This window comes from Bombina bombina, chromosome 4 (genome assembly GCF_027579735.1).
Source record: "Bombina bombina isolate aBomBom1 chromosome 4, aBomBom1.pri, whole genome shotgun sequence".
Classification (NCBI taxonomy): domain Eukaryota; kingdom Metazoa; phylum Chordata; class Amphibia; order Anura; family Bombinatoridae; genus Bombina; species Bombina bombina.
In genome coordinates this window covers 644971567-644989809 of record NC_069502.1, presented here as the reverse complement: position 1 = coordinate 644989809, position 18243 = coordinate 644971567, and the positions used below count along the sequence as shown (strand labels likewise).

Here is an 18243-nt window from a genome sequence, read left to right as displayed (position 1 = left end):
AACAACTGTCATGTTGATAAAAAGCCTTGGGTTCTGGGGGAATCACAAACTGCTTCCAGAAATTGGTGGCCCACCACTGTCCCAGAAAATAGGTGCCAATTTTGTACATGACTCAAAACAGAAAGTATATCCCATCAACAGTACTGAGAGCAACCCAAAATTGTGGTCACAGGACAGGGGGGCCCAGTATCAAAAGCAAACAAGCAAAATAAATATATAAATGGTTATAACACAGGGAAGAAAGTCACAAAACAAGGACACAATATACAATAGGGTCCTTGTGTAACAGCAGCTCAAAAAGGGACTTGGCAATCCTCAAAGAAATCTATAAAAGAAAAGAAGATAGGATGTGCTTCACATTTCATTTCATCCGATTCAACACCCCAACAAACCTAGATAGTACACACTAACTTAAAAGGGAGAACAATATAGTGCTAAACAGGCGAGCTGGGTGTTGAGTACCACAGCAAAACTATTACCGTTAAACCAGGATCTCCAAACACCCACAAGTGGGGTACAACAGTTCCTCTGACTTCCCCCACAGCACTCGGCATAAGCGTTTCCAGCTCTGGGTGTGGATCGCCAATTCCAATCTCAGCCTCCTGTCTCACCACGAGCACAAGCTCAGAGCGTAACATGGTTCTGTAGAAAGGATGGAGGAGTAACAACTTTGATCCCCAAGGTTATACAATAACCACAGGCAGTGGTGTGACACCTCCCCCACTCTATAGGTTTACAGAATTGGAGTATAATAAAGCCAGGAGCAGCAAAAATGTTCCAAACTCAGAACAAAGAATCAATATCTATATACTAAAGTTTTAAAAAGTGAATAATTACAGGGCCTATAAAACAATAAAAAATTACTAATAGAAATGAGAAACAAAAATGCATGTTGAAAAAGCCATGTTGCTATTTGACTGAGAAACGCTACGCATTTCAATTCAAATGTTATATTTTTATAATTCTCATTTCTATTAGACCTTTTTATTGTTTTAAAGGCCCTGTGATTATTCACTTTATTAAAAGTATCTAGATAATGATATTGACTCTTCTTTCTTTGAAGCAGCATTACGTTGTGAGCTTGTGCTCGAGGTGACTCAGGACACTGAAATTGGTATCGGCGATCCACACACAGAGCCGGGAACACAGAGAGGCTACTGCTGCCGAGGAGTGCTATGCAGCTGTGACCCATTCATGAGTGTTCGGAGATCCTGATTTACCAGAAATAGTTTAGCGGAGGTACTCAACATCCAGCCCACCCATGTAGCACTATCTTTTGCTTCCTTTGGAGTGAGGGTATAGTATCTGGGTTTGTTGGGGTGTTTTGCTTTAGATGATCAGCACCATGAAGCCCCTTCTATGTGCTTTTGTCTTATACCATCCAGGCAGTGATGTCTTTATTCCCCTGAAGGGACAGTAAAGTCAAATTTAAAACTTATGATTTAGATACACCATATAATTTTAAAAAGGTTTTCCAATTTACTTCTATTGTTACATTTGATTTTTTTTTCTTGGTATCCTTTAATGAAGAGTAAATCTAGGTAAGCTCATATGGACTTAGTAGCACACACGTGACTTTAGAACTCTATGGCAGCAGTGTTTTGCAACATTGTATGTAGCAGTGATATAAATTATGGCAATCACTGCGGCTGTACTAAAGGCACATGCACCATCCTGCAACCCTGAACTCCTATATAGATTTACTTTTCAACAAAGGATAAAAGAAAGAACAAAACACATTTGGAAAGTTATTTAAAATGACATGTTTTACTTAAACCATAAAAGTTTAATTTTGACTTCACTGTCCCTTTAATATAAAGTGCTGATGTGTATCAATTGAAATTTACATGCAGACAGAGAAAGACCAGCCCATTTGATAGGGTGTTCCTGCAATGAGTTCTTATAAGCTATAATATAATTTCCTTTTTACCCGATATTTTAAGAGAGTTAAAGGACAGTCTACTCCATAATTTTTATTGTTTAAAACGATAGCTAATCCCTTTATTACCCATTCCCCAGTTTTGCTTAATCAACACGGTTATATTAATACACTTTTCGCCTCTGTGATTACCTTGTATCTAAGCTTCTGAAGACTGCCCCCTGATTTCAGTTTTTTGACAGACTTGCATTTAAGCCAAACAGTGTTGACTCATAAATTCCATAGAACACTATCTATATGGCTCACATGAACTAGAACTGTCAAATTGCACTGAGATAAGAGGCTGCCATCAAGGGCTTAGAAAATAGCATATGAGCCTACCTAGGTTTAGCTTTCAATAAAGAACCGACAGAACAAAGCAAATTTGATAAGTAAATTGAAAAGTTGTTTAAAATTACATGCCCTATCTGATTCATGAAAGCTTAATTTTGACTAGACTGTCCCTTTAAATGAGGGCTTTAACTGTCAGTTGTGATTAATAAAATGCAGAACTCATTCAAATCCTGAAATAGTTGCCAAATGCAACTTAGCAAGATGACTACATGAAATTCAAATGAACTCAGATATGGAAAGCAGAAACCTTACTAATTGCAGACGTTTTGGTTTTAAACTTTCCAGTAAGCAAGAAACTTTACAATTTGCTTCTATTATGAAATGTGCTTTCACCTCTTGGCATCCTTTGTTGAAGAGTAACCCTAAATAGGCTCAGAAAATAGTATGTATCTTAAGCACTGTATGGCAACAGTGTTTGCAAGTGTAGAACATTGCTGCAAACACTATTGCTGTATATTGTGCCTACAAAGGATACCAAAAGAGTGAAACAAATATGATAACTTAAAGGGATATTCAAGTAAAAAAGAAAATCTATGCTTACCTAATAAATTAATTTATTTCTGGATATGGTGAGTTCACGGCGTCCTCAATTACTGTTGGGAATATCTCTCCTGGCCAGCAGGAGGCGGCAAAGAGCACTACAATCAAGCTGTTAAGTATCACTCCCCTTCCCACAAACCCCAGTCATTTGACCAAAGGTAAATGGAGAAAAGGGAGTAACCCAAAGGTGTAGAGGTGCCTGAGGTTACTAAAAACATGTCTTAAAACAAAGGGTGGGGCCGTGGACTCACCATATCCGGAAATAAATAAATTTATCAGGTAAGCATACATTTTCTTTTCTTTCCTAAGATATGGTGAGTCTACGGCATCCTCAATTACTGTTGGGAACCAATACCCAAGCTAGAGTACACAGAGGACTAGGGAGGGACACGACAGATAGACCTAAACAGAAGTCATCACCACTTTTAGAACCTTTCTCCCAAAAGAAGCCTCAGCTGAGGCAAAAGTATCGATTTTGTAAAATTCTTGAAAGCCCAGGAAGAGGAGAGAGACAGCCTTGTGGAATAAGTTGTATTTCTCTTAGGAGGCTGCTGACTAGCAGTCTCATAAGCCAAACTAATTATACTTCTCAACCAAAGAGAAAGTGAAGTAGCAGTAGCTTTCTGACCTTTACTTTTCCCAGAAAAAACAAACAGGGCAGAAGACAGATGAAAATCCCTAGTCGCCTGTAGGTAGAATTTCAGAGCACGCACAACATCCAGGTTGTGCAACAAATGTTCCTTATGAGAAGAAGGATTAGGACATAGAGAAGGAACAACAATTTCTTGATTCATGTTTCTATTCGAAACAACCTTAGGAAAAAAAAAAAAACAGTACGAAGAACCGCCTTATCAGCATGAAAGATAAGGTAAGGTGAATCACACATCAAAGCCGAGAGTTCCGAAACTCTCTGAGCAGAAAAAGCCTATCGCACCCGGTGTTCCCAGGTGGTCTCCCATCCAGGTACTGACTGGGCCTGACCCTGCGTAACTTCTGAGATCAGAAAGGATAGGGTGCATTCAGAGTAGTGTGGTGGTAGAGACACCAAAACTTCACCTCCTCCTTGCACCGAAGGCAAAGAGAATGACTGGGGTTTGGGGGAAGGGGAGTGATACTTAACAGCTTGATTCTGGCGCACTTTGCCTCCTCCTGCTGGCCAGGAGAGATATTCACCATATCTTAGGAAACAAAATTAAAATGCACATAGATGAATTTCATCTTAGAATAGAAACCTATTTGCAATATACATGGACTGGCAAAAATGCTTCTAGCAAAAGTTATCAGAGAGCCAGTGGGGCTTGAATCATGTAATTAATTAACAAACTGAGTCATTACCAGATCATAATTAGGCTCTCTGAGCAAGTGCTCTGTTTAAAATGCTGGTGCATGGAGCATACTTAAATACACTTATGTAACAGCTATAGCTTTTATTAGAAGCATTTTTGCTAATACATGTTGTAATGGAAGTTTCCGTTACTTTTGTACTTGGAGAGGACTGCAGGCCAGCCTCCTCCCCACAGACTATGGACTCAGGAACTTGAGGGGATTCTATGATTTGGGAGGTGGGTGCCCAGAGTACATTTGGAGTACTTTTACCCTGGATTCAGGTTTACACAGTTTCCATCAATTCCCAGGGACTCTGAGGACTGGAGGGAACTGATACAGAGTTGGGGTTCCTGTGTTTTGTTTGAGTATAAGGTGACAGCCCAATTAAGTATTGCCTGCTCCAACCACCCCCCCCCCCTAGACTCAGAAAGTTTGAGCTTATAGTCTAGGTGTGAGACACAGCGCAGGAGATTACACACAGCACAGACAATCCAATGCTGAGACCTCCTGCTGTTATGTGTCTCTATATCTGGTCTAGGTGTGAAGTGTCTTTCTGTTATTGTGTGAGTCATCCATTGTCCTTTTGTAAGTCAGGATGTGATTAGAATCTTGTTTAACTAACCATTGTCTGATGTTTGTCTCATTGTATAATATTTGTTATAACTACCCCCCTTTTGTTGGAAATGTATAAAAACTGAGTTTTCTGTGCAATAAAGCAGTTCCTATTTTGACCCTCAAGCATTCAGTCTTGGCTAATGTTCTTGGGGGTAGCTATAACAACTTGCAGTGGCTGTTATTCTAATAGTGGAAGGTATCCAGTGGAGGTTCATGGGTTGGCGTTTGGTGGGAGGAAGCTCACTTTAGCGGGTACACCCAGTCTGGGGTACCAAGACCCGCTACAGTTGGTGGCAGCGGTGGGATCTGCTTCCTCCTTACGGAGCAGTTCCAAACTACCAGTGGGACCTCTATGAAAATGGAGGCTGAATTCCAGTGGAGATTGCAGGCAGTGCTGGCCCAGTTTGATGGCCCTTTCATGGCAGAGGGCAAACTGGCCTGGAAGGATATAGTTCAATGGAAACTCTGGCACAGGGCTCTCCAGTTCGAACAAGACTACCATGGAAAGTCCCTTCCTACTCCAGAGCAGCAATACTGGATCCAGATGGATCTACGAATGCCATTCCTGGGAAAGCAGCCCCGGGAGGATTGGATGGCCGAATTGGACGGATTGGTCCAGACAGAGATGGAGGTGGATGAAGGGTACCGGGCACTGCGGTGGTATGTGGCCCTGGTGTGTCCAGAGATGGAGACGGATGATCCTACAGAGGGCTATGACTATGGCAGCCCAGGATTGCTATTTAAAAGTCTCCCACAGGACCCCCACTGTGGGAGTATAGCAGACTTGCGTCAGGAGGACATACTAGAACAAAAAGAGCTGAGGCTGAACCTTACAGAAGTACCCAGACTGAGAGACGATTTTTATTACCTAGCTGCCCACGAGTGGGAGCTAGAAAAGGCATATAAAAGGCTATTAGATCTCGTTCAGCAGCATGCTTCCGAGCCTGAAGAAAGCTATGGTGCAGCAATCAGGGATTTATTGGACTTTTCCTCAGAGGAGTGGCAACCAGTAATGAGCTACCATGAGCTGCTAGACCATGATCAGCAGCCTGGCCCTGAGCTTGCCACACCAGTAGAAGCGCCTCTGTCCAGCACCTGTGATATCTCTGGAGTCCCAGGGAGAGGAGGTAGTCGATTTCTCTACACTGCCACAGGCTCCAGAGATTGATAATTTAATAGACTTTTCCTCTGAAGAGGGACAGACTGGTGATAAGATGGCCACAGGGCAGAGCACCCCTGGCCTCTGCCCAGCACCAGCTCTGGGAAGCCAGGGAGAGGAGGTAGACGACCTCTCTCCACAGCAGCAGAGTCAGATCCAGGGAGAGGAGGTAGACAACCTCTCTCCCCAGTGGCAGAGCGATTTCCAGGGACAGGAGGTAGCTGACCGCTCTCCCCAGCTTCAGAACCAGTTCCAGGGAGAGGAGGTAGCTGACCTCTCTCAACAGCAGCAGAGTCAGTTCCAGAAAGAAGAGGTAGCTGACCTCTCTCAACAGCAGCAGAGTCAGTTCCAGAAAGAGGAGGTAGCTGACCTCTCTCAACAGCAGCAGAGTCAGTTCCAGAAAGAGGAGGTAGCTGACCTCTCTCAACAGCAGCAGAGTCAGTTCCAGAAAGAGGCGGTAGCTGACCTATCTCCCCAGCGGCAGAGTGGTTTCCAGGGAGAGGAGGTAGCCAACCTCTCTCCACAGTGGCAGCAGGGAGAGGATGTAGCTGACCTTTCTCCACAGCAGCAGAGTCGGTTCTAGGAAGAGGAGGTAGCTGACCTATCTCCCCAGCGGTAGAGCGGTTTCCAGGGAGAGAAGGTAGCCAACCTCTCTCCACTGTGGCAGAGCGGTTTTAAGGGAGAGGAGGTAGCCGACCTCTCTCCCCAGCGGCAAAATCAGTTCCAGTGAGAGGAGGTAGCTGACCTCTTTCCCCAGCAACAGAGTGGTTTCCAGGGAGAGGAGGTAGCCAACTTCTCTCCCCAGCAGCAGAGCAGTTTCCAGGGAGAAGAGGTAGTCTTCCTTTCTCCCCAGAGGCAGAGCGGTTTCCAGGGAGAGGAGGTAGCCAGCCTCTCTACCCAGCAACAAAGCAGGTCCCAGGGAGAGGAGGTAGCTGACCTCTGTCCCCAGCAGCTTAGCATGTTCCAGGAAGAGGAGGTCAGCATTCTCACTCCCCAGTGGCAGTGGCCAAAAACAAAAATGGAAGAAAGTTCTGGGCTGGGTCATCCGACTACCTCAGGTCCAAACCAGTGGGAGGTCTGGTACCTGGTTAGTCTACCCCAGGGGGGGGGGAGAAATGAAACGGAAGCTTCCGTTACTTTTGTACTTGGAGAGGACTGCAGGCCAGCCTCCTCCCCACCAACTATGGACCCAGGAACTTGAGAGGATTCTATGATTTGGGAGGTGGGTGCCCAGAGTACATTTGGAGTACTTTTACCCTGGATTCAGGCTTACACAGTTTCCATCAATTCCCAGAGACTCTGAGGACTGGAGGGAACTGATGCAAAGTTGGGATACCTGTGTTTTGTTGGAGTATAAGGTGACAGCCCAATTCAGTATTGCCTGCTCCAACCCCCCCCCCCCGACTCAGAATGTTTGACCTGCTGTTATGTGTCTCTATATCTAGTCTAGGTGTGAAGTGTCTTTCTGTTATTGTGCGAGTCATCCATTGTCCTTTTGTAAGTCAGGATGTGATTAGAATCTTGTTTAACCATCGTCTGATGTTTGTCTCATTGTATAATATTTGTTTATGACAATAGTTTATCTGTTTTGTAATGCCATAGTTCTAGTTTTTGCCTCTTTTTTTTTTATTAAACTTTTATTATATTTTTACACATAAAGCATGGTTAACATACAGTAAATATGCTTTTAAGCAATATGCAACTTTAGATCTGCAGATTATATTTCATTAATCCACTGCTTTTTTTTTTTTAAAGTTGTGTATTGACATATTCTATTCATGCTCTTTTACACCGATTATATTCCCTATTCCTACATGCCACTCTACCCAGAAGACTACATATATATTACTACTGTTGTACTCATTTTTATAAAACAAATTCTTAAAATAAATAAACATTGCACCTGTAGTCACTAAAATAACAGTCCTGCAAACTTTAGTTTTAAGAAATACATCTGGTCTGTGGTTTTAACCACTTTGAAACACTAAGAAAATACTTGTCATGCACAAAGTTTGTTCTGACATTGTTTATATATAGAACATCTCAGTGCAGAGTATAATGTATGCATGATAGGTTTGTCTACACCAACATTATAAAACTCTTAGCAGGAGGGTAATTAATTCATTTTGATGAGCACCCTTTTTTATGATGTTGCAATTTTAAAGAAAGAAAGAAAAAACACCCAACACTAAAAAATGGTGTAACTACCCTAGCAATAATCTCCCCTTCACTGAGAAACACACCAGATCTATATATAATATGGGAGATCTAAGAGATGTGAGTCTGGCATCATTCGCTTCATTAAGGTGGGTTTTGGGGTGTCGCACTTCCATTGCTTAAACACGCTTGAAAGCAAACTAGCACTTGATGGAGCGTCAGCACTACAGAATATTGTGCCGCTATACAAATAAATAATACAAATTATTATTAGCTTTTTACTTTTTTCATTTTTACTTACATCTGTTCTCGAAATATCATGTAATGTTTGTACCTGAGCCGTGAACTTTGTTTTTATCATGTTTTTAACCAATAGTAAGATTACTTTAGGTTTAAATATGTGTGCCAGCATGTAGTAAATCTAAGACTACGACATATAGCTGAAACGCGTCAGCCTGTTTTGCTGACACACCAACCTTTTTTGTGCTGCATGTACTATTGTTTTATCCGATGAAGTCTTTTTGATAAAGAACCTGTTTATTATTCAACACTTTTTCCCTTGGATACTTTTTTTACATTATAGTAAACATAGCTCTTTCTCCAGATATCCAATTTTAAACGCAAATACCCTAAATACTCATTTTTGTAGATGGCAGCAAACACTGGGGACATACTCATTGTTATTCTCTGCAACAAGCTTGTTTGTGTCATCTCTGAGAGGAACTAGTGTATTATATATAAAATGGCTTTCCACAGTCCAGTACAAGAAAAAAAATATATATTTTTCCAATCTTTATCATTAAACGCTCTAGTAACGTTTTCCCTCTGGGCTAGTAACTTTATCACTCTAAATAGTAAACTATAGTGATATTTTTTCCAGCTTATGAATGTATGTATGTATATATATAAATATAGTATCTAGGGGGTACCAGACTATAGCGCTTGTAGAAAGGGAGTAAGATAAAGGGGAGCACAGTTTTAAGGTGTAACACAAATGTACTGATTTACAGCAGGGTATAAAAAAACTTTTTTGAGGCTCACCTTTTTGTCTTTTAGTCTGAGAAGTCTGTGTAGTGTCTTTGCTTCTCCTCTGTAGAGTATGGTAGTATTTAGAAATCAAAGATGATTGGCTTGTGTGTGGTGCCAATTAAGGTACAGGTGGCCCTTGTTTTACAACGGTTCAATTTACACCGTTTCAGAATAACAACATTTTTTTCCAGTCATGTGACTGCTATTGAAAAGCATTGAGAAGCAGTGCATTTATTAAAATAGCCAGTAGGTGGAGCTGTCCGCTTGTGTTGCAGCAAAGCCAAGCAAGCTGAAATTAATCAGTTTAACCAGACCTGAGATATCGAGTAGATTTCAAAGGAACAAGATCTTCCTGTCTATAAATCAGTCCAGATTGGAATGCATAGATAGAACTGTTTGCAGAAAAATGCAAGTGAAGTCTGTGTTGTGTGATTATTTTATTAGGTTTATAATGCCGTTTAGCAAATGTTTTTGTTCATTTAACTTAGTTTAATTATATATTCTGTGTTGTGTGATTATTTTATTAGGTTTATAATGCTGTTTAGCATTTAACGTCTTTAAAAAATAATGTATTAGGTGTTACTTATGACAATTTTGAGAGGGGCCTGGAACCTCCCTCACTTCCCATTGACTTACATTATAAACTGGGTTTCAATTTACAACGGTTTCGATTTACAACCATTCCTTCTGGAACCCAACCCTGGAGTAAACTGAGGGCTACCTGTATTTCTTTTCAAGAAATAAAATCTCCTCGTTAGAAAGGGGTTGAGTAACAGCCTTCCCCTCTCAGGGGTGTGGTAGATGCCTTTTAATGAAATAAATAAATGAAGCAAATGCCAGTGATTAGTGCAAATAAAATCTCCTTTATTTTAGCACAAAAACAAACCAGTGTTTGTGCTGGTGAATTAAAAGTCTCTTGGTGTTGTTAGGTAAAAACTTTGTGCAGAAATTTGGGGTATTTAACTTCCCAAACAGGCTGTGATGGTTGTCACCTTGATTATGAACAAACAGTGCAGAGGATTCCTTGAAGATCTTTGTCTCCAGATGGTGTAAAGATTAAGGTTTATGCAAGATTTTGGGGTATTTTCCTTCCCAAACAGGCTGTGATGGTTGTTGTCCTGAACTTACATAAACAGTATAGAGGATTCCTTGATGATCCCTGTTGGTTTCATCACAGCCTGTTTGGGAAGTTAAATGCCCCAAATTTCTGCTCAAAGTTTTTACCTAGCAACACCAAGAGACTTAATTCACCAGCACAAACACTGTTTGTTTTTGTGCTAAAATAAAGGAGATTTTATTTGCACTAATCACTGGCATTTGCTTCATTTATTTATTTCATTAAAAGGCATCTACCACACCCCTGAGAGGGGAAGCCTGTTACTCAACCCCTTTCTAACAAGTGATTTTATTTCTTGAAAAGAAATACCTTAACTGGCACCACACAGAAGCCAATCATCTTTGATTTCTAAATACTACCATACTCTACAGAGGAGAAGCAAAGACACTACACAGACTTTATTAAAAAGGTGAGTGGAATAGTGCGCTAGTGTCCGGGGAGAAGATCAGACACCTTACTGGGTATGCTTAGATCCTTCAATCTAAGCAACAATGATGTACTTAAAAAAGGAGTGAATAGTAAGGGCGCTAAGAGCTGAAGATCTTAAGGGGTGGTGTTTATCGTTAATCTGCTATTGTTGCATTAATATAAGTGGTGCATTAGGTGTAAGAAATTAATTTCTAAGTGATTCTACATATACACTCTAAACATATTGGATAAATTTAAAATATTTTTAATAAAGGTTAAAATTTCTGAAGTGAGAGGACCTTGCACCAGAGTTCTATTACAATTTGACAACCCGGGTTGACCCTTCGAAATTAGAATTGTTCCTGGTAACAGAACACCTGTATGAACAAAAATAACCTGCGTGCCCAAAGCACTAAGAGCAGGTTACCACAAGATAAGGGACTTGTCCTAAGGATCGCCAACATCGGCGACATCAGAATACATCCTATTTTGAACTAACTGTCACAAGTGGTAACTACCTAAGAGTGTCTCCGGGAAAGTGATTGACACCTGTGGGGCAGCTCCTGTGGATAACCGGGTGTGACGTCAGACGCCGGTTTCACAAGGCAAAGACAAGCCGCGGAAGAAACACAGCTCACTGCACGGCCTTAGGATACCAGAAAAGAGAGGTACGTTACCACTAGAAGATACAATATATCATCTGAGAAACACTGTATATGTGGGACGCTTATACATACAAAAAAACTTTTAACTTAATACTCTCTGGACTTAGACGCACTAAACAAGTTTCTCACAGCACCGCTGTAAAAGAACTCCAGCTACTATATCTCTCCAAATGGAGAGGAACTTTCTTATATAAGAACACAACTGAGTTCATTCAATATTGCTTTTAGATACAAGGCTGCTATAATTTTTTAATCTTTAATTTTTAACATTGTATAGATAGTTCACAAACTGATACATTCCGTATATCATACACAATTTTTTATGATTGCATAAACTTTGCTGATTTGTGATATTGTTGGTTGGATCCCCAACATAATAGAGAGACGTCTCTAATAATAATTATTTCATATAAGTGTCTATGTTCAAATGAGAAATTTTAACCTTTATTATTTAAAATGTATCCAATATGTTTAGAGTGTATATGTAGAATCACTTAGAAATTAATTTCTTACACCTAATGCACCACTTATATTAATGCAACAATAGCAGATTAACGATAAACACCACCCCTTAAGATCTTCAGCTCTTAGCGCCCTTACTATTCACTCCTTTTTTCACTACACAGACTTCTCAGACTAAAAGACAAAAAGGTGAGCCACAAAAAAGTATTTTTATACCCTGCTGTAAATCAGTACATTTGTGTTACACCTTAAAACTGTGCTCCCCTTTATGTTACTTCCTTTCTACAAGAGCTATAGTCTGGTACCCCCTAGATACTATCCATAATTCTTTGTTCCATTTTGATGATAGTGGAATCACCAGACTAAGCTGCTCAGAAACACATCAGGAGGAACTGTATATTTAAGGAAATGAAAACACAGTGCAAGCCTAAACAATCTTACCTTTTTATGTGTATATATATATATATATATATATATATATATATATATATATATATATATATATATATTAACTTTAAATCTGTCACTTTGTATACTGCTATATCTAGGTAAAGAAGATGGATCTATGTAATACTATATACAAGTGTACAAACTACCCTGTATATCACATGTCCTAGTACACTATATATTGTGTATGTAGTATAGCATTACCTGGGCTATGTATAGATAAGTAAACATTAGAACAATTCTGTTTCATGTTTTGTCTTGTCTCCATAGAGACACTGAACCTGCTAAAAAGAATAGACAAAAAATATATATTTACCAATGTTTCCTCCAATTTCATATAGGCAAACTTCCTCTTTCTTTATATTTCTTGAGGTTCCGCTTAAAAGACAAAGATAACATTTATTTGACTTTTAATCTATGCATATACCATATAAACACACATATACAGATACTGAAATCCCCACTACAGCTTGTCTGGGGAAAACATTACACAAGTTAAGTGTAAAAAGGGGTTTTACCTCTATATAATACTGAGCATACAAGTTATCTTCTGACTAGCAAATTTACAGCAAACTGATTACCATCAATAACATTCACAAACAAATTTTATTATGAAAACTCCAGTAAAAAAACCATACAGTTTGTACAATACAGAGGTGTCAAGAATCTAAAATGCTTCATGGCTGTAGGTTTTGTGACACCTACATAAAGCTTCAGATAAGCTCTTAAAGGGTCATGAAAGTCAAAATTTAAAGGAAACGCTGTACTTTAATATTGTCTCCACTTTAATGTGTTCCCAGTAGTTCACTTTAGCTGTCAAGGTGTATTTAATTGTTTGCAAACAGCCACTTTAGAAACCAAACTTTACACTGAAAATATGAATAAAAATGTATTATCTGTAGAAAATCTATGTAAACAGGAGACACTAGCACTGATTAATCTCTCAGTGGGAAAAAGGAGACAGTTTTTTGTATCTGATATAGCTGGTTGTGCCTAGCCATAATTAGTATTTCAATACCTATGTTAAGGCAAAGACAGCATTAGCAGGAATAATAACTATTCCTAGAAAGTATAGAAAGCTACCCAGAAATTCCTCTCAGCTCATATGGCATACAATCCCACACACAAAAAAGTGCCTCCTCCAAACTGGATGACGGATCCTGTACACTAATTAGATATTTATTTCATGAAAATTTATAATTGATCATAGAATAATATATGGACAGCTGCAGAGCAGCCTACTATATCAGTATGCCAATAGAAAATATAAAACAATAGCCTTGTATACAATATTAACAAATAATCTTATAGGTATAGAAGTATATTAACAGCATGTGTGGGTTAACTGTTCACATTTACTTTTTAAGAAATTACACAATAAATGAATATTCATATGATGTGAGTGTATGAGGCTCACACAGAATTCTACATGTGCACATGGATACCATCTTATGTTTGAGACCACTCCACTCTTGTGAGCCTATTTAAGTCCCCGGTTTTAATCATTTTATTTACAAACCCCAGTTTTAATTGTTTTATGTTAATAAAAGATTTAGTTGTTTATCTGCATAGAATCTAGCGACTAAGAGTACTTTAGATGTACCCCCTCTGAGAAAACCTTCTTGTGTTTTTTAAATTAATAGTTTAATTAGCACCACACCCTAGAGAAATTATATTACATTTAAGACAGATGTGGGCATATTGGTTTATAGAAATACATCTGAAGTATTACTAATTAATAGGGAGACGGTCAAGGGTGCATTTGGTTTGTGTATTTTTAGTTAATGCATTAAAATGTTTTATTCACTTTTATGATATTCAAATAATATATTATGATTATATATATATATATATATATATATATATATATATATATATATATATATATATATATATATATGCTTCAAAGCAGGCTTATCGCTAAATAAAAACAATACATTATTTATATGTAATATATATATATATATATATATATATATTGTTTTTGTTGTTTTGGGGTATAGTGATTGTAGATATAGTTTGCAACTTAGTTTGTAACCTGAAAAATGAATATAATTTGGCTTTAAAGCAAAGTAGTTAATTTTAAATACAGTTTGTGGTTATACATTTTGTAGGCAAGCTTCCTTTGAAATATGTGTACTTACCCTAATAAATGCATGTTCCATAGGAGAACAGGTTGGAAATAATGATACAAATAACCTATACTACCACACATTATCTCACCCACATAAAATGCTGTTTTCGGAGGCTGTTCATTCTACAGAAAAGTATTAAGTTGAAGTTCTAATTTCAAATGCAAGCAAGTTAACACCATAAAACAGTAATGAAGGTAATTAGAACAAAATTCTTCAACCTGACCACAAAGAAGCCATATTAATCTGATACTAAAAAGGAAGCTCTGCATGGCTTATGCTGTTGCTAGGAAATTCAATTGAAAAATGTACAAATATAAAGAAAAGAAAAGAAAAACTTTAATTTCATTCCCAAGTCTGGTTTCTAATAAAAGCCTACTTTTATATGGAAACATTCTTTTTATAGCAAATGGGCATTGCATTCTGGGATTTATAGAAAATGTATGCTTACATGATAAATTTCTTTCTTTCTGGATATGGTGAGTTCACGGCTTCATCATTTACTGTTGGGAATATCACTCCTGGCCAGCAGGAGGCGGCAAAGGGCACCACAGCAAAGCTGTTAAGTATCACTTCCCTTCCCACAACCCCCAGTTATTCGACCGAAGGGAAATGGAGAAAAAATTAGTAACACAAGGTGTAGAGGTGCCTGAGCTTTAGTCTTTAAAAATAACAGTTTTGAATTAAAGGGCGGGGCCGTGGACTCACCATATCCGGAAATAAATACATTTATCAGGTAAGCATAAATTTTCTTTTCTTTCCTAAGATATGGTGAGTCCACAGCTTCATCATTTACTGTTGGGAACCAATACCCAAGCTAGAGGACACAGATGATTAGGGAGGGACAAGACAGGTAGACCTAAACAGAAGGCACCACTGCTTGAAGAACCTTACTCCCAGAAGAAATCTCAGCCGAGGCAAAAGAAACAATTTTCAAAAATTTTGAAAAAGTATGCAGAGAAGACTAAATTGTCGCCTTACAATCTGTTCCACAGAGCTTCATTATTGCAGGCCCAAAAAGAGGAAACAACCCTTGTGGAATGAGCTGTAATTCTCTCAGGAGGCTGCTAACCAGCAGTCTCAAACAAAACAAATTATACTTCTCAATCATAAGAAGTATCAGGAGCTTTCTGTCCCTACATCTTCCTGAGAAACTCACAAACAGGGCTGTAGGAAAAATGTTATAACACGCACAACACCCAGGTTGTGCAACAGACGTTCCTCATGAGGAGGAGGATTAGGACATAGAGAAGGAACAACAAATTCCTGATTAAAATTTCTATTTAGGAAGAACCACCTTATCAGCACGAAAGATAAGGTAAGGCGAATCACACTGCAAAGCCGAGAGTTCTAAAACTCTCCGAGCAGAAAAGATAACAAAAGGAAACAAAGGTTTCCAAGATAAAAACTTAATATCTATGGAATGCAAAGGTCCAAACGGAGCCTGCTGCAAAAATCTTAGAACAAGGATAAGGCTCCCAGGAGGAACAACCAACTTAAACAGAGGCCTGATTCTAACCAAGGCCTGACAAAAGGAACGCACATCTTGCACATTCGCCAGATGCTTGAGATAACGCAGAAATCCGTTAAGAGAACTGAATGACCATCCCTTCTCCAGATTTTCTTGGAAAAGGGACAAAATCCCAGGAATCCTAACTCTATTCAAAGAGCAGCCCTTGGATTTGCACCAATAAAGGTATTTACACCATACCTTGAGGAAAACTGTCTAGTAACGGGCTTGTGAGACTGAATCATGGTCTCAATAACCAACTCAGAAAAAACATGCTTAGACAGATCGAAGTGTTCAATCTCCAAGCATTCAGTTTCAGGATAACAATATCTGGAAGAAGGAATGAACCCTGAGTAAAAAGGTCCTTCCTCAGAGACAGCCTCCAAGGTGTAAGAGATGACATCTTCACTAGGTCTGCATAGCAGGTCCTGCAAAGGTATGCAGGAGCTATTAAAAGTACTGATGCTTCCTCCTGTTTGATATGAGCAATGGCTTGTGAAAAGAGAACAAACGGAGCAAACAGTAAAGACAAAATTCCAAGGAACTGCAAGATCAACTATCAGGGCGGCCTGCGGATCTCTTGACCTTTAACCGTACCTTGGAAGCGTGGCATTCTACAGAGACGCTATCAATCCAACTCCAGTCCCCCCCATTTGAGGATTAACCTAGAGAACACCTCCGGATGGAGAACCCACTCCATCTGCTCAGGAAGCCCTCTTCCAAGATGTCCACTCCTAAAAAGTGGATGGCAGATAGACAGCCAATGTGAGCTACCGCCCACCAAACCAAGCCGAGCCACCTCCTTCATGGCTAAGGAACCCCAAGTTCCTCCTCGAGCCACTGAGGTGAAATCTTCTGACTGGAACCTAATAAACAGGCTAAGGACAACTGAGAACATGCCCTAAGAGCATTGAAAATCGCTCTCCACTCTAAGATGTTGTTGGAGAACAAACTCCTCATGAGTCCCAGTCCTTGCGCCCTTTAAATAATTATAGACTGCTCCCAAGCCCAGCAGGCTGGCATTTGCGGTCACAATCAACCAGGAATGTCTCCAGAGACATGCGCCCTGAGACAATACCCACAGAAGTCTCTTAAAGCAAAACCAGATCTACCCTCTGAGAGGGATCCAAATGGTCACTGCTCCGTTGACTGAGCATGCAAAACTGCAGAGCTCACAAATGGACTTGAGAAAAGGGATGACGTCCCTAAGACCCTCAGACAAAGTACAACAAACATTGAGCCACTGAACAGTGAAATAAGAATCAGCTACAACTGGATTCAATTCCCATCCTTTGGTTACAAGATGGCTAAAGAATCTACTGGACCACAATAGCTCCCTGTTGGCTGAACCGTAGACTGTAAAAATAGGTAAGAGGAAGAAAGCTTGATTATCTAACCTCTGACAGAAATATATCTCATGGATATTCTCATGGATTCTCATGGATATTCTCATGGGGGCTAAGGGAGGATCCTACACAGCAGCATATGTAAATATGCTTAAAAAACACACACAAAAACAAATATACCTTTTATTTTAGCACAGGCAGACTTTCTGCCAGTACTTAAGAAGGCGGGGACAATTGTGGGGTGGGGGAGGGAAGAGAGCTGTTTGGGATGGATCAGGGGGTCTGATAATTCAGGTGGGAGGCTGATCTCTACACTAAAGCTAAAATTAACCCTGCAAGCTCCCTACAAGCTACCTAATTAACCCCTTCACTGCTAGCCATAATACACGTCTGATGCGCTGCAGCATTTATCAGCCTTCTAATTACCAAAAAGCAATGCCAAAGCTGTATATGTCAGCTATTACTGAACAAAAGGGATCCCAGAGAAGCATTTACAACCATTTGTGCCATAATTGCAAAAGCTGTTTGTAAATGATTTCAGTGAGAAACCTAAAATTGTGAAAAATTGAACTTTTTTAATTTTTTTATTTGATCGCATTTGGCGGTGAAATGGTGGCATGAAATATACCAAAATGGGCCTAGATCAATACTTTGGGTTGTCTACTACACTACACTAAAGCTAACATTACCCCAAAAAGTTCCCTACATGCTCCCTAATTATCCCCTTCACTGCTGGGCATAATACACGTGTGGTGCATTTAGCGGCCTTCTAATTACCAAAAAGCAATGACAAAGCCATATATGTCTGCTATTTCTGAAAAAAGGGGATCCCAGAGAAGAATTTACAACCATTTATGCCATAATTGCACAAGCTATTTGTAAATAATTTCAGTAAGAAACCGAATGTTGGTGAAAATATTTGTGAAAAAGTGAACATTTTTTTGTATTTGATCGCATTTGGCGGTGAAATGGTGGCATGAAATATACCAAAATGGGCCTAGATCAATACTTTGGGATGTCTTCTAAAAAAATATATACATGTCAAGGGATATTCAGGG

At 39.4% G+C, this 18243-nt stretch overlaps 1 protein-coding gene across 3 annotated transcripts in view; it reads right to left on the bottom strand.

Moving 5' to 3' along the window:
- ARHGAP18 (Rho GTPase activating protein 18) overlaps positions 1-18243 on the bottom strand; it is a 492802-nt gene that overhangs the window by 6161 nt on the left and 468398 nt on the right. For all 3 annotated transcript variants that reach the window (XM_053710692.1, XM_053710691.1, XM_053710693.1), the window contains exon 14: positions 12514-12575. In XM_053710692.1, coding sequence (XP_053566667.1) covers positions 12514-12575 — 62 coding nt within the window. The remainder of the gene's footprint in view (positions 1-12513; positions 12576-18243) is intronic.